This window comes from Vigna umbellata, chromosome 9 (assembly GCF_029865625.1).
Source record: "Vigna umbellata cultivar VRB3 chromosome 9, Vumbellata_1.0, whole genome shotgun sequence".
Taxonomy (NCBI): Eukaryota; Viridiplantae; Streptophyta; class Magnoliopsida; order Fabales; family Fabaceae; genus Vigna; species Vigna umbellata.
In genome coordinates, this window is record NC_142173.1 from 35,393,913 (window position 1) to 35,421,783 (window position 27,871).

A 27,871-nucleotide genomic window follows, 5' to 3' on the forward strand; every position below is an offset into this window, starting at 1 on the left:
GTATAAATTAAAAGTAAACCTTTAACAAAAATTGAAAATTTTAATTGTTAATCGTTCAACACCAGAACTTGTTGATCACTGCATGGATATCATAAACATAGAAACTCATGGAAGAAGTAAGTGATACCCAATTTCTGCCACCGAAAATTTCTTGAGTTTCCTCACTATTTAACTTGCTTTGTTTTGATGGTTCCGCAACAACGGCTGGAACGGACGCAACCATGGCATGTAGATCCAAATGGTAAGGCAAAACATAATCATCATTTTGTTATAATATTTTTGAGGAACAGCATTTGTGATTTTGCGAGCAAAACAGGACCCATGTACTTCAACGGATTCTACCATTTATTCTATCAATACAATCCGAACGGTTCGGTGTGGGGGAACATAGTGTGGGCACACTCAGTATCGAAGGATCTGATAAACTGGGAAGCTGTTGAACACGCGCTGTACCCATCCAAGTCTTTCGACAAATATGGGTGTTGGTCGGGTTCGGCGACAATAGTCCCAGGTATTGGACCCGTAATCCAGTACACTGGAGTCGTAGACGAGAAACAAACTCAAGTCCAGTGTTACGCAATACCCGAAGACCTCAAGGACCCGTACCTCCGGAAATGGGTAAAACCCGATGGTTCCAACCCGTTTGTGGTCGCCGACAACCCTGTGAACGGTAGTGCGTTTAGGGACCCGACAACGGCTTGGTGGAGCAAAGATGGACACTGGAGAATAGTGGTGGGTAGCAGAAGGAAGGCTAGAGGAGTGGCTTATATGTACAGAAGCAAAGACTTTAAGAAATGGGTTCGGTCCAGACACCCGCTCCATTCGAGGAAAGACACGGGTATGTGGGAGTGCCCCGATTTTTACCCCGTTTCGCTTAAAAGCAATTTGGGGTTGGACGCGTCGGCGGAGGGAAATCAAACGAAACACGTGCTGAAAAATAGTCTTGATTTGACTAGGTATGAGTACTACACTGTGGGAACATATCGTAGGGATAAGGATAGGTATGTTCCTGACAAAACATCAGAAGATGGTTGGGGTGGATTACGGTATGATTATGGTAATTTTTATGCTTCCAAGTCCTTTTTTGATCCTAGCAAGAACGAAGAGTGATATGGGGTTGGGCAAACGAGTCTGATACCAAAGAAGACGATGTTCGTAAAGGATGGGCAGGGATTCAGGTACTGCATTTAAGTTACTTTTCAGGAGATTAACGTTGTTTTGATTTCAGTGTTTTGTTTGCATTTTGCATAGGTTTTTTTTGTATGTATTTCAATATGCATTTGAATGTGTGTTGAAATAATCAGGCGATTCCACGAACGGTGTGGCTGGATCCAAATCAGAGGCAATTGTTACTGTGGCCAGTTGAAGAATTGAATAATCTTAGAGGAAAAGAAGTTAACATGAAGAATCAGAAGCTTGGGAAGGGAGAGAAAGTTGAAGTAAAAGGAATCACTGCTGCACAGGTAACATGTTTAATAGGTCTAAACATGTTGAATTAAAAAACTTCATGTTGAATTAATTACAAACGAAGATAAAAGTGTATTGTATATGATTGCAGGCAGATCTGGAGGTTGAATTTTCAATTCCAAATTTGGAGAAGGCAGAGAAATATGATGACAAGTGGGTTGATGCACAGGAAGCTTGTGCCAATAAGGGTTCAAATGTGGAAGGTGGTGTTGGACCATTTGGGCTTTTGACTTTGGCTTCTGAAAAGCTGGAGGAGTTTACTCCTGTGTTTTTCAGAATTTTCAAAGATAAAAAGAAGCATGTCATTCTCATGTGCTCTGATGCAAGAAGGTTAGTGTGATTAAATTTGGGATAAGAACATTAATTTTCTGTCGATTTAAAAACTAATTTGTTATTTTGAACAGATCGTCTTTAAAGGGTGATTTGTATAAACCGACATTTGGTGGTTTTGTGGACTTGGATTTCACAAAGGATAAGAAAATTTCTCTTAGGAGTTTGGTACGTGCAAATATGTAACAATTACTCTATTTGGTTTTTTATGTGACATTTATTAGAACTGATTAATGTTTTTTATTGTGTTAACTAAATGACAGATTGATCACTCGGTAGTGGAAAGTTTTGGAGCAGGAGGAAAGACAGTCATATTGTCTCGAGTTTATCCACAGCTCGCAGTGTTAAAACAAGCTCATCTTTTTGTGTTCAACAATGGCACTGAACCAATCACCATGGAAAAGCTAAAAGGATGGGACATGAAATCTGCTCAAATAAAATGATTAGCTAGAAATCAATTAGTATGCAGAAGATAATATATACCTTATCACATACATTGTAAGCGAAAAGAAAAAGTAGAAACAAAATCTTCTTCACATTTTTTTATCACACAGAGAAGAACGAAGAGCATCATGTTTAGAAAAATGTGATCAGAAGATACTGTTTTAGGCTTTTATGTTATTTTACTTTAGTAGATTAAGAGTTCCAAATTGTACTACCACTATAGTTATGTGTATTAAATGACATTGGAGTTTGATTATCTGGGTATAAAATAACTTGTACTAATAAGTAATATCCTCACATTCAAAAGAATATAGTTTTTACCCTAGTTCAAAAGTACAGATTGGACCTAAGGTATTATTATTCATATCTATCTGTTACATGTATTCAATTTCTAACATTTGACGTACAATAACCTAAAATTATATAAAAATAAATAAATAAAGAAGAGAAGAGTGTGTGAAAATATCATTGATATAAAAAAATGTTTAAATATTTTTTCCTAAAATGAGTCGGTCTTTTTTTTTGGTGAATAAATTTTCTATTTGACTTTTGGTTACTGGGATTTTCTTTTTTTTTCTGTCCTTGTAATTAATACATCATTAGTTTTAATTCTTATCATGAAGTGTATAAAAATAATAACTTGTAAAAATTATCTTATTTAATTTTAGATATTTATAGGAAAATTGCTAAATATATATTTAGTTCCTTTTAAATATATTTTTTATTTCTATCGTCTTAGGTGTAACAATAATAAAATTGTCACATTATAAAAATATACATAAATTTACATTTTGAAAAGAAAGTGATATTTAAATAAATTAAAATTTTAAAATATAATTTATTCTTAAATAACTAGAAAACACGTAAAACTAGCATCGACAACTTCATAATTCCAAATAATTTGACAATTCTATTTGAAAATTGTTCCAAATCTTATATTTCATTTTAGTTCCTCATGACATTTTAATAGACCGATCTACTATAAAGAGGTTATATATATATATATATACTGGTATTGTAAAAAATTCAAACATAAAAAATTTTGGCAGAGCCCATACGCATTACTAGTGAAAGAGGGTCCTTTATAAAATGATTGTAAAGATGAAAAATACGACTACAGAATAAAATAGGATGTTCAGCTAACAATAAAAATATAACTAACAAAATCACTCAATAAAGCTTTCAAATTATCACGACATAAAATACAATTACACAATTATTGTGGATTATTATAAAAGAAGGACTCTTTACATTTCCCTTTACTAAATATTCCAATCTTTCATCAGCGATTAGTTGATCGCTTAAACCTTAATAAGACAATTAAACTCATCCATGAATTATTGTACTACCGATTGATCACAAAAATTTCATATTTGATTATCAAATAGCTTTCAACGGAGAAAATCATGATCAAACATAAATAACTCAATAAACAAACTAAATTTAAGACTATACCAAGCTGAATTATTTAAATGTATACAATAACTAAACAGTTAATTTACCACGAAGAGCAACATTGAAAAAAGTAAATCAAAATATGTAGTACGCATAATCCAATGATCGAATAAGCAGAAAATTAGAAAGTGTTTACATTGCTACATCATTGCCGAGCACAGTTCGTTATACTGAACTAGATATCTACTCCGGCTTTCAACAAGATAAAAGAGGCATTAATGAAACTTATAGGATGCTGCAATCGCTATGTATTTGTTTGAAGTGTTGGATTATAAAACACTTATAAATTTTATTATTATAATCTTCCCTTCTGTTTTAAGTTGAAGGCTATAATTTGTTAATAGTAACGTGAACAAGAGAATATGCAATTGTAAAATCGACTAAAAGAATGCAATCGAATATGGATGTGAAAAGGAAGCATAATTTAATGTCGTCATCATAGCAATATAACTGACCACTACAAAAATATCCACCAAAACATGTCACATTAATAAAACCAAACCAAAGACAATTAACGACAGGTATATAAATCAACAAACCAGTCCAGTCCCAAATCCACAACGAACAAGAGACCGACAACATCAACCAAGATTTACTTGATCTTCTTCTTTGGCCTCAACTGCAAGAACGAAATGTTCAAAACGTTTTCAACATATTGGAATAAAAAAAGGACCATGTTCAAAAACTGCTCAAAATCATGGAATAAACATGACAAGTGGTATAATTAACATAGACTGACCTGATTACTGTGGCCACACTTTTTCTTGCGGCAGTTCACAGCCCTTGGGTGAAGACGAGCATAGCATCTAACAAACCAAAAACAGGATATTGAGAACAGCAAAACTTTCATATCAAATGAAAAGATGTTTCACTAATAAAAAAACAAATAGGAATCAAGAAAGAATGTACCAACCATGAAAATCAACTGTGAATATAAACCACAGTTAACAAAGTAGAGAAGGATATTAATATAGGGAGCAATTATAACCCCTCTTCCATTGTACAAAAAAGGGGCTAAGTTATCGTCCCATTAAAAGACAAGTAAAAATAATAGAGAGCACATACTTGCGGCAAATCATCTTGTCTTGGTTGTACTTGCGAGCCAAAGCCATGAGCGAAGGCTCAATGATTCCACCACGAAGCCTGAGGACAAGGTGAAGGGTAGATTCCTTCTGAATGTTGTAATCGGCCAAGGTCCTCCCATCTTCGAGCTGCTTCCCAGCGAAAATCAAACGCTGTTGATCCGGAGGAATACCTAAGCATTCATTCAACGAAGATTGATTATGTCATAGAAATTGAAATTGTGATCAATGGAGTTCGGAATAGGTTGTTACCTTCCTTATCTTGAATCTTGGCCTTGACATTGTCTATGGTGTCACTACTCTCAACCTCGAGGGTTATGGTCTTCCCCGTTAGGGTTTTCACGAAAATCTGCATATTTGCTTCTCCCTCTTTTCTGCTGCTGCTTCACTATGACTTAACAAATGCCGAACCAAAGCCTTTTATATTCTCCTTCCTAGGGTTTCAAATTACTGAGGCTGGGCCTTGGTTTTTATGGACTCAGGCCCACTCGTTATGGCAGTTTTGTATTGTTGGGCTGGATTTTGATTAGTGACTGAATACTCAAATATTTGCATGAAGGGCATGTTTGGGTACAGGTGCAATTTTTAAGAGTTTTTCTACTTAAAATATAAAAGTTTTTATTTTTATTTTTCACATAAGAATCCCTCAAAAGTCTTCTAACCTTGCATCTTAACCGTCTGAATCTTTTATGTTGTCCTTATCAGTTATATTATTTAAACGGATGAAGTTTAAAACATAAAAACAAACTAAGGAATAATTTTTTGTGACCTTAATTTTCTTTTTGAAATAATGAAAGTTGCAAAAGTACAATCAATGAAAATCTTTGCTGCTCCCTGTTTATTCTTTTATAAATTAACCTTATCATGACAATGTTGAATAGATAATGATGTAAACAAAATTACATTGTTAATAATTATTTGGTATAACTTTTGTTTGTTTTGTTTCCAATTTTCAAATGTGTGTTCATAAACAATGAAAACAATTTTCAACCCATTTTGATGACACTAAAATAAATATTAAGAAGATAAGTGACAAAATAATATCATATTATACTGACACAGCAGATAATAATTTACAACGAGATATAATTATCATAATAAACCCAGTCCACTAAATGAAAATTTAAAATGTAACCACACTATAATTTTTAAAATTAGAGCACATTTAAAGATGAACATGCATACATATATCGTAACAGTTAAGATACCAAAAAATAAGAGTTGGGAAGTGCACTTAACAGTTGTGTATACTTATAGTGTGGTTTAAAAATCTGGCACAAGGATATTCAAATATACAATGAATTGTGTATAAATTATTTAGTACTATATAAAATTGCACATAACCAATTTATTAGCCGCCAACCTTTTGGGCTTATTGTTAAGATTTTCCACTCTGGACGCAACAATTTTCAATCACTAATGCCTCGAGCTCATAATCTCAAGAACACAGAATTTTGGGAGCCATAATCTCAAGAAGTCCCTTTGGGCTGTCCACATGAACCCAATGACCAGCATTCGGAAGAACACAGAAGGAAACTTTTCCCAAAGAGTCGGATCCTCGCTCACTGGCTAGTTTCTGGATTCTCTCAATAGCATCTTTGTCCCATCTATCACTTTTTTCAGCACGCAAAATTATTATTTCCATGCCTTTGGGAGGCTGCTCCAGAAGATTCCAGTACGACTTTTCGCTGCATAATTGTAACGTTGAAGATTTGTTACTTTTGGCCGTGGAGGAAGATCACAGAAAGCATTCTAGAAAATAAAAGGCTTAAATAAACTTTCCACACATCTGTTTCGAATAACTGTTTTCTATTTCTATTACTTATTTCAAATATTTGTGTAAAAGATCATTTCAAATGTTTTTACTCAAACTAAACGATGCTTCATTTACCAGTAAGAATCGAACATCTCTTTAGCATTTTCAAGATCAAATATCCACGTCTCATGATCACCAACTTTTTTCACGTTGGTTCCTATCCAGTCCGACAGTGCTTTAGAGTAACCAAGTTCCATAAGATGACTAACAAGCCACCTGCAAAAAGGTGCAGTGTATATTTTAGTCCGTATACAGTACATTTTTTTATAGTGTTTGGTAATCAATACACTGCACTTTCAATAAGTTTCAAGACCTCAGTCAGTACTTTTGGATGTTAGACAAACATCCGGTCATCAAAAGGAAATGAAGAAAGAACCTAGAGTCTCTTTCCTTCGGCAACATCAATAACCTCAATCACCATGCTTAAAATGTCAAAAAAGCATTTGTAGATTTACACAGTACATCAAATGCAATATCCAACACTGTGACCGGCACTCTATTTCATTATATAGAAAAAAGCAGATTATATACACGAAAAATGGGAAAATGAATAATTTTCAATCTACAGTCTCTAAGATCCCTAGGAAGACACAAAATTATCTTCAAACGTACTGATTATAATACATTCATCATATATCTTGTACTACTAAAATGCTACTAAAGGAAGAAACATATATCTTGACATAGATAATGTCCACTCGGTAAACCAAAAGTTATTACTGGCCTAGCATCATAACAAAAGGGTTCAGGGATATAGAGTCTCACTTGCGAGATGGGAATTGTTTTGGTAAACTTTGCAAGGTTGCTAGAACATCCCGGACTTCATCGTTTCTGTTTTCAGGGTTCACTTTACCAGGGACAGAATCCAATACCCAGAGCTGTTCTTCAGGAGGGATAAAAAAGAAACACAAAGAGGACTTCAGGCCTATAGTAAAAATGCTTCATTTTGAAATCCATAATACGATTCTTGAAAAACAGCAGAATTTGAGACAGAGAGAAAGTGAAAGAATTTATTAAGCTGAAAACTTTTATCCAAATCAGATTTCGAGGTAAAAAACCAGCTCTGTTCTACAAAGATCCGACAACAGTGAGGTAAAATGTTTTGCCTCAGATGCCCATGAAACTGGCTTTGGATCAACTTGAGCTCAACACGAATGTTTTAGTATTTTAATTCATCTTCAATTTAAGATTGATTTCATTAAAATCAGACCTGTTCTACCCGGATACAAGAACAGAGGGACAACATTAGTTTCCAACTGTGTAACCTACATTTAATTATCTTAATTAACTACGAGATTTACCAAAATTATTATCACAAAAAGAATGCAACACAATTTTGAATATTAATTTTACAGCAACTCTCCATATATAATTCAAAATTCAATTCAGCAGCATATATATATATATATATATATATATCTTTTCTTAACAACTCGGTCTCACATTCAAGAACCCGTCAAGTAGCCTTACAACCTTTGATTAAAGAATAAAACATCTCATTACCATCTTAGTAGCTTGGAAAAAGATGATGGTGATTATTCAAGCAATTTGAGTTAGGCTTAAAATCCACTTCTTAACATGGTATCACTGGTAAGATATTGTCCGCTTTGGGTCAAGCCTTCACGGATTTGCTTTTGGTGTCCCGAAGGCCTCTTACCAATGGAGGTATCTTAGGTGTATATAAACTCATGTCCATCTCTTATTTTATTCGATGTGGGACTTTGTTTATACCCAACACCCTCCCCTCAAACAAAGGACTATGGTTCTTCTATCTCCCCTAGAGCGGAAGTCTTTTCTTATCCTCGAGTACACCATGGTCAACACTGAGCATCTCTTTGCCCTCTTTCACGATCCATGGTCACAACTGAGCCTGGTCAAACCTGAACCATGGGCTCTGATACCATATTAGAAAGTGGTTTTTTAAACCTAACTCAACCCCACAAAACCGACTTGTATGGTGAGGTTTGGACCCCACTTATATATTATAATTTGGCCTTATCTCTAGTCGATGTGGGACTTCCAACACACACTCTTCACGCCGAGGTATAGACATCTCGAGCGTGAGAGTACAATTAATGGGTGGTCCGATAACGACCCAACAACGGGTGGAACAGAATGTCCACATAGATCTCGCTATGATAGGTTTTAATCATGACTCTGATATCATGTTAAGAAGTGGATTTTAAGCCTAACTCAACACCACAAAACCAGCTTATAAGGTGAGGTTTGCACCCACTTATATACTATGAATTGGCCTTATCTCTAGTGGATGTGAGACTTCCAAAACAATAAATAACTAATATTACAGTTGGACAAAAATATGGATAGAAGATGGGAAAAAAGAGTCGCTCAAGAGGAGTTGAAGCCCTACTCTCCCTTTTTCTAAAAATGGTCGTGTTCTGTGTATAGTAATGGACTTTATGCAAAGCTTTCAAAGTAAGTTTTGGCTTCAACAAGTTCAATTTTTAGGGCATGTGGTGTCCAATTACTCGATCTTACTAAAGTAGAAGCAGTAATATGTCGGAGCCAATCCACTACACCTACAAAAGTAGAAGTTTCCTAGGATTGGTAGGGTATTATAGAAAGTTCATTGAAGGTTTTTTCAGATTTAATCTTTAAATTAATTGCCATTAAGCAAGGCTTTTTGGCAAATATACAAGCGCTACTCCAAGAATTGAGGTAAATGATGTTGGACTTCCCACAAATGCCTGTTAAACCATGCAAGCGTACCAAAATTAGATATGGGCTCTAATACAATGTCAGAGTTCATCTTAAAACTAATTGCCATTAAGTGAAATTGTCCAAATGATATATATTTCACATTTTAAGAATTGAGGCAGCTGAGCTGATGCAAGACTTCCCAACAAGTTTCTCTTGATTGACAGTACCCTTTGACTAAAAAAGGGCATGAATTAATGTGGAATACAACATATATTTATGGCTAATAGAATTTAGTTTAAGGATCTTGTGTATGTTTCTTGTGGAAATAATATGTTATTGTGAAAAATAGGAATGTAGAATAATACGGATGTAACCCCTATAATACACGCACTAGAATTCAACATGGAATCTACTACCAATTTCTGATGCTTTACAAAATTTTGAAGTATTTGTGCATCAAAGGCCGATATTATCAATTCAAATGTCAGGCTAGGAGTATTATACGTCAAATGAATACAACGATAACAGCATTGCATAGAGCGGAATTTCCCGAATCCACAATTGTGACTTTGTCCGTTATTGCAGCCATTATCGTTGCAATGGTTGTATCATGTGTCATGCATCCTCTTGTCATCTATAGTCAGTCTACGGCAAATTCTTGAGATAATCCTAAAAGCTAATTTTCATGCATTTTATTCTAAGTTGCATACAACTTATTTTTTTAAACATATACAGTTGACGTATAAAATTTCAACCACTTTCTAACTTGCACCATGTCTGCGACAATACTGTCCGCTATATGATGTAAGGGATTATCCATTATGATATCTGCAAAATTGATAACATTGTAGTCCACTAAAAGGAAGAGTTATATAGTTCGAGTATAACATCAATTAGTGCATTCTACTCAATACAAGACTCCAAAGTCCTCTAGTTTGTGGTATAACAACATATGTTGTCCCTCTTTTACAATTTACCATACACTCACAACAATGTAAAACATGACTCAAATCAACTGCTAAATAACTTATCATGGCATCAGGAACTGTTTTCTGTTTAGTTAACTATGGTTAGTTTAGAGTTTGTTATTCCTTTTTTTGTATCATGAGCTCCTATATAAACTTGCTCCATGCACCTTCTTTAGGCGTGAAAAATGAAATATTCTCATCTTTCAAAGTTCACTGCATGATATTGTATTCAACTGTTGAAAATATAACTAGCTATTACAATAGAGAAGAGAAGAGAAACCTGTTTAGGAGACAGAACAGAATGGCCATAGTCACCGCGGCTACAACTCTCAGCAAACTGCAAAGCAACCTTTCCACCCATGGAGTGACCTACGACGACCTCAGGCCAAGGCCAGTCTTCAGCCTTTACCAAATCGGCCAAATCTTTGGCCGCAGATTCAATATTGTGAGGCGGATTCAGTTCTCTCTCCGTCGATTTCCCGTGGTTCCGCATATCCAACATCACCGTCCTCCAATCTGCACGGAAAGAAAATCGATAAATGATAATGCGATTCAGAGTTACAAAAAAAAAGGAACATGAGAGTCGAGCGCGAGGTACTGCTAGAGGGAGAGGAATTGGAGAGAGAGGCCAAGAGGTTGCGAGAAAAGGAGCGCCAGTTTCTGGAGGATCCCAAAAAGCCATGGATGAAAACGGCCGTTGAAGTGTAAGGCTTCTCCGGATTTGCTCGCAATTCCTCGTAGGCTATGGTTTGTAACCACCTTGGACGAGGGAGAGTTGCTGAGTTGAGGAAGCGAGTTAGGAGAAGGGAACTGTTTCTGATTCTCAGAGATGCTGCCATTCTCTGCTTTGTTTTTCCTTTTACTGGGCTTTTGAAGACACATGATAACTAACTATCGCCCTAGTTTAGGGTAGAAGTTTAGTTAAAAAATAATTTATTATAAGAGAAAAAAATAAAATATAATTTTGACAGCTGTGGGATTTGAACCCACGCCCTTTCGGACCAGAGCCTAAATCTGGCGCCTTAGACCACTCGGCCAAACTGTCTCATATTTTTCAGATGAATGTTTCATCTTACACATTTATAAAAATTTCATTTTTAATCTTGTGACATTCACATCCAACTTTTTTAAAATTTTATTTTTAACTTCAATAAATATTTTCTATTTTTTTTCTCTTTTATTAAAAATAATTTTAACTATCTTAATAATAATTTAATTTAATTTAATTTAATTTAATTTAAAATTTAAATATTATTTAAAATAATTTTGTATTTTAATAATTATTAGAATATAATTTATATTATAATAATAGTTATATTAAAAACATAAAAATAAAATAATAATAATAATAAATTTGATTTAATATATTCAAATATATTAAATTATAATAAAATATTAAAATAAATTAAATAATTATTAAATTTTAAATAAAAATGAAAATTTTAAAAAACTTATTTATATATTAAAATCTATAAAATATGTTAATACTTTTGCTTTTTATTTAAAATTTAATAAATATTAAACTTAAATAAAAATTATAATATTATTTATTATACTTTTATATTTTAATAATTAATAAAATATAATTTATATTTTTAAAATAGTTTTATTAAGAAAATTGAAAAATAATAACTAAAATAAGAATAAAATAAAAATAAAAATAATACTTAAAATCATATTTAAATATATTTAAATATATTAAATTATATTAAAATATTAAATTAAATTTAATAATTATTAAAATTTTAAAAAAATAAAATTTTGAAAAATTTGTTAATCGGATATAGATAATAAAGAATGGTTTTTAAAATTTTATTTTATATATAAATTTGAATAATTATTTAATTTAATTTAATATTTTAATATAATTTAATATATTTAAATATTTTATTAATAAAATTTTATTTGTTATTTGATAAATAATTGTTTTAAAATTTTGTTTATTATTTAAATTTTAATAATTATTTAATTTAATTTAATATTTTAATTTAATATTTTAATATAATTTAATATATTTGAATATATTAAATATTTTATTTAATATAATTTTATTTTTTTGTTATTATTTTTATTTTAATTATTTTATTTTTATATTTTTAATATAACTATTATTATAATATAAATTATATTTTAATAATTATTAAAATATAAAATTATATTAAATAATATTAGAATTTTAAATTTAATTATTATTAAGGTGATGTAGAATTTTTTAACAAGAAAAAGAAAAGAAAATAAAAATATATTTATTAAAATTAAAAATAAATTTTTTTATAAAGTTAAAGATGTAAGTTAATGATAAAATGTCAAAAAGTTAAAAGTGAAATTTTAATGTTTAGGGTAGAAGTTTAGTTAAAAAATAATATTATAAGAGAAAAAAATAATAAAACATAATTTTGACAGCTGTGGGATTTGAACCCACGCCCTTTCGGACCAGAGCCTAAATCTGGCGCCTTAGACCACTCGGCCAAACTGTCTCATGTTAAAAGTTTTCAAATTAATATTTTAATCACAAAACATAGCTTCCCCAAACTGACAATGAAATTTGAAGTTGAAAATGGCTGACGATTTTTTCACTTTTGCAAATATTAATGTATTATGTGTGTAGCTCGATAAGCTGGCTGTGCTCATCAAGAGAACTGGATAGAGGGGTAGTTTTTTTACATAAGAGTGAGTTTGTTGGTAAAAAAAACATTAATATTTTTATAATGAACTTGAAATAATGAAAAACTAAAAAAAAATTATAGGACCAAGACTCCTTCTATTTTTCAGGGTATAAAAAGTATTTAAACTTAAAGAATGTTTAAAAATAAGATAATTATATGTTTTTAGACGTGTAAATATAACTGAATAATGTATATATTATTTAATTCAAATAAGTTACTTTTGTAAAAGTTTTTGCAAGTTAATTTACATATGAACTAATTTTAATATTTTTCTGTTCTCCTATAAATCTTTGTAGAAAACTTTGTTCATTTAAATTGTAATTGAGATATTATATCTATGGTCAATATAACTTTTATTTGTTTAATTGGAGTGTAAATTGAAAGACCAAGATTTAGTGAGATGACACAATAAATTGATTATCACATATAAAATTTGAGACACTAACTTGCACCCTAATTTATAAAAATATCCAATTGTGATAGTTTGCACCACCACAAATTGTTTCACAACTATTGAATGATATGAATTTAATGAGGTGATATTATACTTTCACCTATTTCGGGAAATCTCCTACCCTACCTATTAAGAGAAGCTTCACAAAATTGACATGTGTAATGATTTGATAATAATTACTTGACAAAGCATAGTGGATTTGGACATGGAATAACATGCATGAGCTAGGATTGGTTTATCAATGCAAGGACCATTGTTTCACACACAATAATACATGGAATGCTACATAATCAATTTCATATATTTTTACCTTTCTTACACTTATTACACGATTAAATGACTTATAAATATATTTTGTATCAGTAGGGACCGGACGTCAGATAGGCCGGACGTCCACAATAGACCAAACATGTTACTCCTCGGTTCATCATCGAGGGTTCGGCACACCAAGCCGGACGTCCGTGCGACCGCGATCACGCAACATTGTCCCTCGCCATCCGGATAAACAGTGATGAGGTCGGCCGGTCATACCATCTGTAGGGATTGGCTGGCTGAAAAAGCCAAACTTTGGGAGACCGGTCGGCCGTGCTACTAATTAACCATGTTTAAGGTAAGTTGAGGTTAAAAGCTATTGGGCTGAATTTGGGCCGTGATTAACTTTTCACTAATCCCAAGCACATAGCGTTGCATTTACTACACATTTATTACTGTTCGATAGAAAAATGTCATTGCTCTCAACTGACTTTGACATCGGAGAATCTTTCGCAAGTCTCCTCCCGCGAGCCGAGGAGGAAATTGAGTAACGAGAACGAAGAACTGGACATACGAAATACGAACATAGAGGAATGTGGAAACATTGGACGACACAGCCTTCAAGTCCGAAAGATATTCAAACATAACATTTATTACATTTGATCACGAATCAAATGAACCCAACACCCATCACACTTGCTTTTATGTCCTGGTTTATAGGACATTCGCATATACAGATACACTGTAAAAAATGTAGATGAAATATTTTGTCTTCTATTTTTAACATTCTCACTCGTGGCAGTTTTCTTTTTGTTTTTCAAAACCACAATCTCATGACTTTCATCAAAACAATAATTTACTTTCATGACCGTAGGTGTCACTGTTACTCAAAATTTTAGGTTTTATTATTCGTTTAAAAGGATTTACTACAAAGAGATTGAAAAAGAAATATTTGCAAAGAAATAACGTGTCCTTTGTAAATATTTGATATTAAATTAAAGTACGAATTTGCAGAATCAGTTCAATATCCCATCTCGTGGATGGAAGGTGATTTGCGGAAACATTTTACAATATTATTCTATTTAATAATTTCCAACGTGAAGGGAATAAGAGCATTAGTTATTTAATAATTTATAATTTAATAATTTTCAATGTATGAAAAATAGGAATATTAGTTATTTAATAAATTTTAATTTACAACTGTAGAATAGGAATATTAGTTATTTAATAATAATAATAATATTAACAATAATAATAATAATTTTAAAAAAATATTATTTTAATTATTTAATATATTTTTTAAATTTAATATTTTAAAATAATTTTTACCACAAAAATATTTTACTGACAGAAATGTTACTCTTCATGCACCTTATTAACGTGATTCAAAAGGTCACAGACTTTTTAGATTGTGACTAGAAAGAAGTCACTGAAATAAAATATTGATGTCCACTTCAAGTTAGGTTTGGAATTTTATTCATAAATCAATTTATCTAAAAATTATTTGATGTGTTCCAAATGTTCTGATAAGTGGTTAGGAAACAACTTCCAATAAATTATGTTTTCTGAAAAACATGGGACATAAATAGATTGATTGTCTGTATAAAATATTTAGGATCTCTCAATCAGTGGTTAAGAATAATTATTAATAATTAAATTTTACAAACTTTTATAATTAACTATGATATTAAGTGAATTATGATTTCAATAATTATTAATGTAATTTAACTTTATTTAGAGGATAAAAATTTTCATAAGTATTATACAATTGTAATTGATAATTTATTTGATACATACAAAAAAGTTAAAACATAATTAAATAATAAAATACTTTTAATGTTTGTGCAATTTCTCTGTTTTTTTAATTCTTCTTTTATTTTAATGTTGCTAAAAATTAAAATATAATTGAATGTAAAAAAAGCTTAAATTAACATATAAATCAACAAAAAGAAATAAGCAACTGAGTGTATTAACGAAAGTAATAAAATGTTAAACATTTAACATTTAAAAAAAAAACAAATAAAATAGGAATTTGATATTTCATTCTGATTTCTTGATAACCTTTTGCAACATTCCTGTTAAATTAACAATTTTTCATGTATTAAACAAACAAACATTATTTTAAACTGCCGCAATTTCATTCTCAACAATTTTTCATTGTTACTTATTCCTCAACAACAGTCTGTTGTACTTGAACGTTGCTATTGTGATGGCAAGTAGTTGTAAGGGACATGGCAATCTTTATGAATAAAATTGCTGAGAATATGATGACATAATTTTCCCAAAACTCAAAATGCTTACAACCACAAACCAACTATTTTACCATCCCAAAATACCTTATGTTTCTTACTATTTGCATCTTTATAATATTGCAACACATTTACATTACTATTTTCATCAAGAATATCAAGAATTGAATATTGGATGCATCTTTCAAACTCCTCTTTAAACTTCCGAAAAGCAAATTGTGTGAAATTTTTAAAGTACTGGACATAAAGACGACTGTGTAGACTATTGAAATTATAAAGTATCTGTTTTATGTTTAGAAATAATTTCGGGTATAAAAGAAAAAAATGATATTTTTGTTTCTAGAGAATTTGTTATATTAATTTATATTATTTTAATCAGTGAAGTTAATTATTCTTTATTTTAACATTAAATGTAGAGAATTAAGGATCATTATTTATGTCTTAAGTAATGTTTTTAGTACACTAATTAGCTTTTGTCAAAATATTTATATAAAGTCACAATGAATAAAGGATATATTTGTAAAATAAATTATATTTATTACTCGAACAAAGAAAAGTAAAATGAGTGCATATTCATGCAATAGTTAAAGGTTTAATTTTAAAATTTTAATTAAATTTTTTGTTTAAAATATTGATTTAAATAAGATTTATGATAAATGGATATGTTGAGTTTGTGTAATAAAATATGATATACTTAGTTATATAAATATCTTTTGATATTAAAATGTTTATTGATATAACTGAAGTTAATTGGTTCATTAAAAAATGTAAAAATAATTTGTTTCAAGTTTCAAAACCAGATCAACATCAACAAATTCTAGAAAAACATGTTTTACTGAGATATGATATTGTTTTTAAGTGTTTATGTGGATTTTTTCCTAATAACCCATTAAGTTTTGGGAAGACATTTAGTATATCATTTATGAACTCATACTCTTCTTTTGGATATCCTATGTAAGTGTTATGAATATCCTATGTTGGTGTTAGTGATGACATTATTAGATAGTGGATAATTGTTTGATGATTATTTGAGTCATTATATTTGGGTTTTGATAAGGTGAAGGATAAAAAAAAAATATATTTATAGGATTTTGGTCAGGTGAACGATTATAAAATATATTTATAAATGAAGGGGATGAAGGTGGTATGGTTTTTGTTGTGGCTATGTTGAAGATTTTTCTCACTACAAAACTCAAATCACAAACTTTTGCACAACTTACGTAATTTTCGTTGAAAAAATTGATAAAAATATCCCACTAGGTTTTAAGAAAGAAATAAATACAATGTTATTGAATTCACTTCTAGTAATAAATAACTTAAAAATCAAGTATTCTTTTACTAATCTTAAATAGTTTTAAAATAAATTCTTAATCAAAACAAAAACAGAAACTTTGCTAACAATATTAAATTAAATACATATACATTAAAATAAAAGACAAATAAAAATATAAACAAATAAAAATAAAAATATTAAAAAAGTTTTGTTTGATTTTTGTTTAATATAATATTTGGGTGTAATACACTTAAATTTCAATTATTAATGAAAAATTACTTAATTTTTTAATCTATAAGTTCCTTCATTACAAACAATAAACTACAAAATTTACTCATACTACCAATTAAAATTTTATATTATTAGAAATAAAGTAAATAAATATTTATTAATAAATACATTTCCCTTAAATATTAATTAATATTAACATAATCACTCAAATTTATTTTATATAAAATAATTTTTTATATGTCATTATTAATACTAATGATTTTTTTCCAAATAAAATTAAGAACAACATTTAATATTACTTTGTATTACATTATTTATTCTAAATTATTGCAATATTTAATTTAAATTAAATTGAAACATTAGACTAATATAATATCTAATATTGTTTTAAATTAAATTATTATATTTATTAATTTATATTTAAATAAATTTAATATAAATATTTTAACACATGGTCATTGGAATAATCTTTTGGCGTTTGAGTAGGTTCGGAAAAAAATTACAATTCGCTATATATTAATTTAAATAAACTTTTTCAAACTTATTTTAAAAGGTAACCTTTCATATTTAAAATAAATTTATTATTTTTATGTTAGCATACTTTTAAGGTGATGGTCTGTTATTATTATTCTAATAATATTAAAAGAATCAAATTAAATATTAATAATTATTAATTAAAACTCCTAGTCTTTAAAAAAAATTAAATATTAATCAATTACTCTATACATAAAATCATACTAAACATATTAGTTATTAAACAAATTCATCAATTTTATTAAATTAAAACTAAACAATCAATGTAACTTAATTAAAAATAAATAAAGAAATAAAAAAAAGAAAAGAAAAATCAGGTCTGGAGAGTCTATTTATGCATGTCAGAGATCGTCAGTAATTAGGTAAAGTAAATAAATTGATAAAAAGTTTATTTGAATATTTAGAAGAAGAAAAAATATATACATGGAAATAAAGTAGAAGTAAGAGTAATTTTTGGAAAAAAAATATTAAACGAAATTTAACTTATTTAAATGAAAGTCACACTTAAACATATAGAAAAATACAGAAAAAAAGTAAAAAAAATAAATAAATGAATTTTTTTTAAAAGTTAAGTGTACCTTGTTTGAAGTGGTAAGTGGACCTTGGTGTTTGGATTGAATGCGTGGCTTGAATTTGAATTCTGGTTTTCAAGATCTGTATGAGGACTTCCAGGCTATGACTGGACAAAGAGGAGAAAACTGAAACCCGTTTATTAGCAACTTTGCCACGTCATGGTTGAAAGCGGGTCCCACAGAAAAAGAGGTTTAACATTTTCTCATTCTTTTGGTTTTATTTACCACTCTGCGACCCTCCGCCACATCACCCTCTCATTTTCTTTCCCATTCACATTCACTCCTCTCTTTCACTCTTCCACTCTTTCCTATCCCCACACCAAACAAAAAAAAAATAACAACTAATGGACCCCACACCCTCCTTCCACCGCCGATCCTCCTCCTCATCCTCCCACCGCCTCCTCGGTCGCTACCCCGCCACCGCTGCTGCACCCCCCTCCCCTGCCGATGAGCTCAGCGAAGCCGAGCTTTTCTGGGCGGCCGATTCCCCTGAATCGGAACCCCAACACCACGCGCCCTCGCCCAAGCCTCGCCTCCGTAACTTCGATCGCCCCGTCGATTCCGGAATCCTCGTCGTGCTCACGGAGCCGGATTCCCGTGGCGGCGTGTTCCGCGGCAAGTCCCCTGTTCAAACCTCCTCGCGCATGACGATTCCGTCGCTGCCGAGGCCGCCGGCCTCCGACTACCTTGCGCAGTCCGCACCTTCTAGAAAGTTCCAGCAATCGGCGCCCGTCAAGGTTCCTATTCTGATTGCGGCCGGCGCCTCCAAGCGCCGCAACGCCGACGAATTCGCGCGCGTGATCGATGACGACGATGATGACGAGGAGATGCTGCCGCCGCACGAAATTGTGGCGAGAGGCTCTGGCGTTTCGCCCAAAACCACTTTTTCGGTGTTGGAAGGAGTTGGGAGAACCCTCAAAGGGAGGGATCTCCGTCAGGTTAGAAACGCCGTTTTGCGCCAAACCGGTTTTCTTGATTGATTAATTTAATTTTACTTACTTTCCATTTCTATCTCTTTCTCTCTCCCGTTGAGGTGGGGAAGTTAAATTTGATAGCTTCTCTGCACTATCCATGAAAGTGATAGTTTCGCTCCACGTAACTTCGTTTTCGGATGCTCTTTTTGCTCTGTGCTTGGTATAGAATCTGGAAACATGTTAGTTGATGGACCAAACTTGGATAAAGTCTATCTTTTTTTTTTCTTTTTCTCTTCCTCTCTCCATTTTGTATTGGATGAACGGTTTTGGCTTCGATTTTGTTGGAACATTTAAATGGCTAAACTTTAATGTTCCCTGTTTTTATCCTACTTCATTTGCACCGACTCTGAAAGTTTAGTCTCTGGAGATAAATAAATGAAACAATCCTGTGTTGATGAATGGAGTGAATACTCATCAGATAATTGGTGCTTTTCATGTGATTGTAAGCATTATTCACTTGCTTTGAAAGGAGGGGAAGTACAATGATTGTGCTTTGAAAAGCTTGGAGAGTTGGTGAGATTGTTGTCCGTATTCGTGTTAACATGTTTCATTATGAATCTTACACCAGAATTAGATTCTTATTGAGCTTAATAAAGAACCATGATTACTGGTTGTTAGATCTAAATGCGACTTATTAGGTTTGTAATTTTCTGATATGGAACAGTTCTGATTTATTAGTGACATTCCATGTTTCTGCATGTTCTGTTTCTCACTCTGCTTTCAGCCTAATATCGTACCATAGAGATGTCTGTCATGTAGGGAAATTGGTTGGGTAAAATGCTGATTACTATAGAATATAGGCATTGGTTGGAGTATATACAAGTTAAAGATTTGGTTCATTGACTTGTGTTGGGTAGATGATGAATTTTGCTCAGGTGAAATCCATTGTTTGGCCCACATGAGACAAAGTTGTGGGCAAGTACATCTATTCGTGGCCACGGGAAGTTTGGAAGTTGCTTGTTGAAGTGGTATTACCAGTCAGGGAAAATGGACAAATCGTTTTCATAATCTAAAATGTTTTATTTCTTCTTCAACCAAGGAAGCAAGTTGGACAAAAGTTTCAACATCAATTCATCTAAACGTTGTGTTGTTTTACAGAAAAGTAGAATGGTGTTTCACAAGATTGAATTTATTATACTGCTCCCGTGATAATCAAATGGTTGAAAGCTGGATTAAAATGGATCAATAGGTGCTTGCAGAAAGATACTTAAATTAGTTTAGTGTGAGAAAGGTATATTTAGATTTGGATAATACCGAAATCTAAATTAGTAATATATTTGCACTTACTTTAAGCATTGTGATTTAATTTAGGTATCTACAGGAATTGTTTTCTGATACAAGTTTAAAAACCAAGAAAATCTTTTCTTTTCAAAAAACCTTTTTAATCTTTTTCTCCTAAATTTTTTCTCTTTCTTTGAAAAAAATGTATAAAAAGCAACCTATTCACAATATACCTACCAAAACCCAAGCAATTCTTCAAGTCCAAAATTAGTCTCCCCAATGCCAAATTATGACTATTTTTAAATATTGTTTTAAAAAATATTTTTTTAAATTATATCAATATAAAATTTATAAAAAATATTCATTTACTGAGATATGTAACATCCCAAAAATACAGTGTAAAATCATATAATAGAAAGATCACATATAATAATATTACAGCTTAGTTTTTACAAAAGATAGGAAATACGGTTATGGCCGAACGGTCTTACAAAAATAGCAAAGAGTTAAAATTGTACAAATGACTACAAATATAGAACGAACGACTTATAACCCTTCCTATGCTGAACGGTCAAATCAAAAAATAAAGTAAACGAATGATCGAACGCTCCTACAAAAGAGTAGGCTAAGAACTGACCGAGCGTCCTAAGTTTCGACCTTTACGTCTGTCTCTTCCAATGCTTCTTCCAGCAATCTCTTTTCCTTCTGCTCCCACCCACAGGGTAATCATCACAATGACAAGAACGAATGAACGAAAATACATGACATGACAGGAAATAGGGTAAGCTAATGTAATTTAATTCAAACATCAACATATATTTCACACAAGTCTAATAAAAACCATCATGTACAAAAATCATACTTTTCCCAACCATAATCATATAACAATGCATGCAAAGACTGTTCTTTTTACTCTGACTATCCGGACTGTATGAATTTTGTGTAGCTACGACATTCGTGCACTCGTGGAAAGGTAATCTGGAAAACCATCAGAATTACCATAGCTGGAAACTCAAGCCGCCACACGAGGTTAACCCTTCATCCCTCACTGTAGCTGGAAACCCAAGTCTACACATGAGTTTAGTCCGATAGCTGGAACCCCAAGCTATACGCAACCAGGCCTCCTGCTATTCTCACCACATGCGCCACCATTCTCTACTTGAGACTCGGTGACCATTAGAATGTCAGGATGAACAACAACTTAGTCTGACCACATTCATACTTTACCATTCCAATATCAAATCATGAGATATTCCTCTCCGAAACACTCTTTCATAACCAAAGTCATTTCATTCATATCATATTCCATCATCTTTCATTATTAAAACCTCAAATGAACCAATTTGAATAAAGATCTCGTAGGATACCAAATACCGAACGTTAGTTTTTAATCCAGAACAAGACCGAACACTTGAAGTGAGACCGGGATGTCTCCAACTCAAAACAGATCAAATCGAGAGAGTTACTCACTTATTGTGAAAGGGACCGAATATAATAATAGTTCTCAGAGGCTAATAGAATCGAATGTTATTTACCAAGTGAGCCAATTTAATCAACTAACTCTTGATAGTTCAAACCGAACACCGTAAAGCCTAGACCTAGTGCTAACACTCTAGGGCGAACACCATTAGAAACTGATACTGTAGGACATCAAATAATAATAACGGACGTAATTATATGAAGAAACCGAACGATATAAATACTTAGCTTTGTTAATGAGTTTAACATCAAGGAGAACGAGTACTAGTCGAAGACCGAGCACTGTAGAGACCGAACGCTGTTGAGTTTGGCCGAATGCTCTTATTTTAAAAATCATATTACTGAATCAAGGTCGGGCGCTTGGTTTAAGACCGAGCAACACTTAGTACGAGTACTTGGTGTAAGACCGAGCACTATTTAGTACGAGCGCTTGGTGTAAGACCGAGCACTACTTAGTACGAGCGTTTGGGGTAAGACCGAGCACTACTAAACTTATAGAATAAAGGCTTAATACATATAAGATATCATTTAACTAGTGTTCAAGATCGAACGAAATATACAAATGCTTATAGATATACTGAAGTTTATAACCAAATACCAAGGAACGACTACCCTTGGTCGAACGCTCATGTACGAATATTACAAAACGAAGACGCTCGTCCTCAACTAGAATTCTCTCCAAATGAAAGAATACAGTTCCAACCGAGTCCACAAGAAAACCGAACATTATATCGAACGAGCATTGGTCTAATACCAAACACTTATGAAGAACAAACGTTACTGAAACGAACGCTTGGTCCAAGACCGAATACTCAAGTATAACTGAATGGTCAATACTGACTCTCGACAACATCCCTACCCATTTCATCGCTTTCATTAATCATCAATACTTTTAAACAACATACAATATTTCATCATCAACACAATATCATTCCAGTTTCTCATCTCTTAGATTCGTATACTCATACAACCAACAATGCAGTAACAACCATATTTCATATCAATGAACATGCATCCATACAAAGCAAGAATCTAAATCAAATTATATAAGCTTTCCTTACCTCTAAGCGTAACCGAACGTTCACAAATGCAACATATGGTTTGCCTCTACCAGAGACCTTAGCGTTCTACAGTCACGCCTTAAGAAACTAAATCAAACACAAGACCATAAACTGTGAATGAGAAGATCAACTCATGCAACCAAAAATCTGGGTTTGCATGCGACAGAAAACACACGGCTGAGGGAGAGATGAACTTACCAGCTCGGAATCAAAAACTGATCGGTTCAAACGAACGCCCTCGACGCCGGGAGTACTCAGGTGTGGTTTGTTTGATGATGGAGGAAGAAAAGAGTAAGATTTTGTAGAGGGAGGATGAAGAAATCTTAGAGAGAAAGAGGAGAAAATGAAAGTTCAGAACTTTGTGGAAGAAGGGTGCATGCAGAAGTGGCGTGAACTTTTGAAAACCCGGAATTTTACTCCTACCATCATTAGTTAACGGCCAACCTCCTACTACCACCTGTTTTCCACTCTCTGATTTCCAGCTCTCTTCCTTGACATTTGGCTTCCACTCAAATGAGTTTTTAGTGGATTTTAAATGGATTATGACAAGATACATATATAAGAGTGATTTTAGAATGAGATTAATAAATTGGGTGAAAATGAATAACTAATTTAAAATATATTATTATTAATTTAAGTTCATTATTAATAAATCTATTATTTGAAAATATATTTCTTTAATTTAAACATTTTATTATTATTATTGTTAATAAATTTTAGTTTTATAAAAATTTTAAATATTTTTTATTTAAGCTTTATTAAAGTAGTTGGTTAAAATATTCTTTTTCTTAAGCTTTATTTTAAGGATTTAGAGTTTTTTTTTTTAAATCTTAGTTTGATAATGATCTATTTATGTCATTGAATCTAACAAGCTATTAATAGAATCAAGCTTGTAAATGGTGCCTCAAAACTGAAATAAATAAATATCTAAAGGGAAGTTCTTGAGGGAGCCATTAGGTTGTTCTCTTAAATAAATATTCTGGCATGTTCATTTTTATTCTACGCTCTCAACTTACAATTTTATAAATTTTTATTTTATTATAATATTTTTATCTTTATTACTTATAATATTTTTATTTTATTATAAAAAGAAAGTGTTGAATGTAGATAAAGAAAAAGGCGGTGTTAACAAATATTTTTCCTCTTATATATGCTAAGATTGTTTTTTTTTTCTCTTGATTTTTATTTTAGTATTTATGTAACTAAGACTAAAGATATCATTTATGAGTTTATAAATTTTGAGCACAATTTTGTGAACTGCCCGTAACATTGAGAAAATTAAATTAAGGATTTTATTGATTGTATTAATAATATGGAGAAAACGTAAAATCTAATAATGATGCTTGAAGATTGTTAAAATATATGTTTATAGTGTGATTAGATTTGTAATGATAGGAACAATACTTTGATACTTAAGCAACTTTACAACTTATTTTGTATTTAAATTCATATATATATATATATATATATATATATATATCATGTTTATACTTGCATACTCCAATCCCATTATACTTGCATGTTTGTGAAAACTTTTAGTAAGAAATCTAGATTTCATAAGTTGCTAAATTGAGATTTTCAAATCATCAGTATTAATTTATTCGTAGAAGTTAAATTAAAAAATCATGATTATTAAATTAAAAACAAAATAACATAAAGGAGAAAACACTAAATTAAGGACAGTTTTTAAAATGAATATTTTACAGTAATTAACTTCATATTAGCATAAGTTCAAATAAATAGTGATATTAAATTTAAGTAGTATTTAAATTAATACAAAATTTATTAATTCATCAATTTTAACACAACTCTTCTATTATATAATGCAGTTAAATTAATATTTTAATTCAATGTTTGTAATTTATTAATTTTAGATATATTTTCCCAAGTCATTTTTTTATAGAAAAAAAAATTGATTTAAATTTGACCTCCAAATAGCTGAATTCTACTCATGGAAAGTCACTACTTTAAGTTCCCCAGCTTCGTTCCTGAAAAATCATATTCCTAACATTTTTTGGGTGAAAGGTCACTGACGAATTTGAATTTTTAAATCCTAATTTCTGCTTTCAGAAAAAAAAAAGTAGCTCCACCGTTGTTAAATAAAAATTGGGAATTATTTTTTTTTCAAATTTTTCAGAATAAATCTTTCCTTTAAAAAAAATGGTTGTAAAATTGTTTAGTAGTTAACTTTTTCTTTTTACTTTCCTAATAAATGCGCACAATAATAAAAGTTAAGCAAAAGAAAATATCATAATTGAGAAAAAGAAAAAAGGTAATTTGAAACTGATGGTTAAATAACATTTTTTTTAAAACTTGCCACTTAAATAAATGAAACGAGCACAGTAATACATTTTCAAAAAATGTACAATTGTTTTGAAACTTATAATTAACAAATTTGTAGACATTTCATATCTACTACTAAAAATAAATTATTAATTAATGTAAGTGGTGTAAAAAAAAATCTTTAAAAAAAATAAAATCGACACCTGTGGGAATATAACTATTAGAGTGAAATCTTTGGCCAGTGATTGAAATTTAGGAACTTTTTTTTCCTTTTTTTTTAATTTTATAAAATCATTTCAAAACTAGACCTTTATTTGATAGTTTTTTTTTTTCTCTCAAAATTCACAGTAATATCAGTGCGTCATTAAATTTTGTTTGTCCTTTGGAAGTCTTCATTTCATATACAGATATCATCTATTTGATTGAACATAAAGAAAAATTGGTATAAACTAACCCTTTTTTTTATTTTTTCATATATTTATTTGATTGAACTAACCCTAAAAGTTGCATTTATTCCTTTACAAAACACGTTTAAACTCATTATTTATTAAGTTTATTATCAGCTGCTCAACAATGTCTTGTCCCTTTAAAACTTGTGTATTCATTTATCTGAGCTTATATTTGTGACTATATTTAAGACATTATTTTTTTGAAATACACATTTATTTAATTTTTGGAGTGACAATAAATGAACTGTATTTATTAATGAAAATGAATATTAGTATTATAATTAATACTATGACAAGTTATAAATATGTCAATAGAGTGGAATTAAGCTTTAAATAAACTAAAGATTCAACTCTTATAAAGAGAAATTAAAAATAAAAAAGGCTTTTAAAAACAACATTTAATCTTGTCTAAATTAAATCAGTAAACAAGGTATAGTCAACATAACTTTTTTAACTTAGATGGTGTTTCATAATCTTTTGTAGCTACAAATATAAAAAAAGATGAAAAATTACAAATTATTGAAAAAAGGTTAGTATAGTAACGTACTTAATTTCTTTTTCTAAATCTTTAAACTAACAAAAAATTGAATTATTTTATTTAAATTAGTTACAATTTATATTTATATATTAATATTCAAATATCATCTCTTTTCGATGTACACCAACTTTATTCTCTAAATAGGTGATTTCCTTTTTCAATTAAAATAATTATTTTATTGCATTTATTTTTTAACCTTTTCTTTTAATTTAACCACTTCTTAAACTTTATTTTTTAATTCTAAACTACCTACAAAATTCATAAAAACTATAACAACTAAAAAATAAAGTATTAAAAATAATCTTATAATATAAATAGAATTTTCTAAAGCTCGATTCATTATCTAAATATCTTTTATCTCTTTAAAATCTCTCTAAAACATTATTTTCTTCCATTTCTCGAACTTTTCTCTACCATTCCTTTTCTCTAGCATCTAAGGTTTTTGATTCTACAAAATGTTTATATTTGCATGGATCAAGAGTTCATTTTCTTTAATTTCTAGTTCAATTTAAGTTCTAAAGTTGGTTTTCCATCACCAATAGATGATTTTAAAGTTGTCTTGCGATGCAAGCAAATTGTCGGGATTTGTTGAACTATTAATTAAAATAACAAAAGCTAGATTAATGTTTTAATTAGTGATTTAATGTGTATGTATGATGAGTTTATGTGCAATGTATTTGATTGAACTAAATTTAGGTTTTTAGGGAAGATGTATAATGTGAAATTTAACTATTTGTATGAGATGATATTGGATTTGTTATTGGTTGTATGAAATGTTTGATGTTTGTGATAATGTAGGTGATTTTGAGTAGAGGCACATTGTCATGTTTAAAGTTGATTTTGGAGATAGTAGAGTGGTGATTTTGAGTAAACAGTGAATGTCGAATTATTCTTTTTTGTCGAAAACCTTTTATTTTACAGATTAAATTTGAGAGTAATAAAAGAAAAAAAAACCCATTCCCATTAGTCTTTTAGGTTTTAAATAAGACAAAAAAAGATGAATATTATTATTAAAATTAATGTCCAACCATTTCTAAATGGTAACAAATCAACCATAAATCATTCATATCAGTCTAATCGGACATTTACAAAAATACAAAAAAACATATCTTCAAAATTCTTTTTACTCCATGGAGTTTGCCAACAAAATTTAATCAATTTTCAAATTCAAAAAGCTAAATCTAGAAAATCCTAATATACTTGTTTCCAAATCAAATATTGAAACCTAGAAAAAAAAAAGAACACAAAACCAATCAAAATTGTGTTATCTTCGAATAACTTAAATCAGAACTTCACCAAGAAATCCTATGAGTGTAGGCAAGTCAGGTATATGAATGGATTGCCTCAAGATTTTGAATTCAGAAAGGAAATTTCCTTTCATACATCTAATTGAATCATCATCCTTGCCTTCT

The 27,871-nt window shown here is 30.7% G+C and overlaps 3 protein-coding genes, 3 non-coding genes and 1 pseudogene across 6 annotated transcripts; 2 read left to right on the forward strand and 5 right to left on the reverse strand.

The window, feature by feature from the left end:
- Positions 1-2,744, forward strand: LOC124832654 (beta-fructofuranosidase, insoluble isoenzyme 1-like; annotated as a pseudogene).
- Positions 2,745-4,097: 1,353 nt separating this feature from the next.
- Positions 4,098-5,189, reverse strand: LOC148193372 (ubiquitin-ribosomal protein eL40 fusion protein). Its single transcript, XM_088098791.1, has 4 exons — positions 5,031-5,189; positions 4,762-4,951; positions 4,436-4,502; positions 4,098-4,315 (listed from the first exon to the last, which is right to left on the reverse strand). Exons 1-4 carry the CDS (start codon positions 5,131-5,133, stop codon positions 4,289-4,291), a joined length of 387 nt encoding a protein of 128 aa, XP_087954917.1. The 5' UTR covers positions 5,134-5,189; the 3' UTR covers positions 4,098-4,288.
- An 818-nt stretch (positions 5,190-6,007) lies between these two features.
- On the reverse strand, positions 6,008-11,115 carry LOC148193373 (uncharacterized). The gene is made up of 5 exons (XM_088098082.1): positions 10,822-11,115; positions 10,504-10,739; positions 7,360-7,472; positions 6,670-6,810; positions 6,008-6,466 (listed from the first exon to the last, which is right to left on the reverse strand). Exons 1-5 carry the CDS (start codon positions 11,060-11,062, stop codon positions 6,217-6,219), a joined length of 981 nt encoding a protein of 326 aa, XP_087954208.1. The 5' UTR covers positions 11,063-11,115; the 3' UTR covers positions 6,008-6,216.
- Positions 11,116-11,188: 73 nt separating this feature from the next.
- On the reverse strand, positions 11,189-11,268 carry TRNAL-UAG (transfer RNA leucine (anticodon UAG)). Its single transcript has one exon. It is a non-coding gene; the product is annotated as a tRNA-Leu (tRNA).
- A 1,352-nt stretch (positions 11,269-12,620) lies between these two features.
- TRNAL-UAG (transfer RNA leucine (anticodon UAG)) lies at positions 12,621-12,700 on the reverse strand. Its single transcript has one exon. It is a non-coding gene; the product is annotated as a tRNA-Leu (tRNA).
- Positions 12,701-18,327: 5,627 nt separating this feature from the next.
- On the forward strand, positions 18,328-19,666 carry LOC148193376 (protein S40-7-like). Its single transcript, XM_088099572.1, has one exon. The coding sequence runs from the start codon at positions 18,799-18,801 to the stop codon at positions 19,432-19,434; it is 636 nt and encodes a 211-aa protein (XP_087955698.1). The 5' UTR covers positions 18,328-18,798; the 3' UTR covers positions 19,435-19,666.
- Positions 19,667-27,771: 8,105 nt separating this feature from the next.
- On the reverse strand, positions 27,772-27,871 carry LOC148193377 (small nucleolar RNA Z266). Its single transcript, XR_015782432.1, has one exon. It is a non-coding gene; the product is annotated as a small nucleolar RNA Z266 (small nucleolar RNA).

Coding starts and splice junctions, on each gene's coding strand:
- LOC148193372 (XM_088098791.1), bottom strand. CDS start 5,133: ATGCAGATTTTCGTGAAAACCCTAACGGGGAAGACCATAACCCTCGAG. Junction 4,503..4,761: donor GACAAGATGATTTGCCGCAA/GTATGTGCTCTC, acceptor TTGGTTTGTTAG/ATGCTATGCTCGTCTTCACC. Junction 4,316..4,435: donor AGTGTGGCCACAGTAATCAG/GTCAGTCTATGT, acceptor TCGTTCTTGCAG/TTGAGGCCAAAGAAGAAGAT.
- LOC148193373 (XM_088098082.1), bottom strand. CDS start 11,062: ATGGCAGCATCTCTGAGAATCAGAAACAGTTCCCTTCTCCTAACTCGC. Junction 6,811..7,359: donor AAACAATTCCCATCTCGCAA/GTGAGACTCTAT, acceptor ACCTTTTTGCAG/GTGGCTTGTTAGTCATCTTA. Junction 6,467..6,669: donor GAGATGTTCGATTCTTACTG/GTAAATGAAGCA, acceptor ACAATTATGCAG/CGAAAAGTCGTACTGGAATC.
- LOC148193376 (XM_088099572.1), top strand. CDS start 18,799: ATGGACCCCACACCCTCCTTCCACCGCCGATCCTCCTCCTCATCCTCC.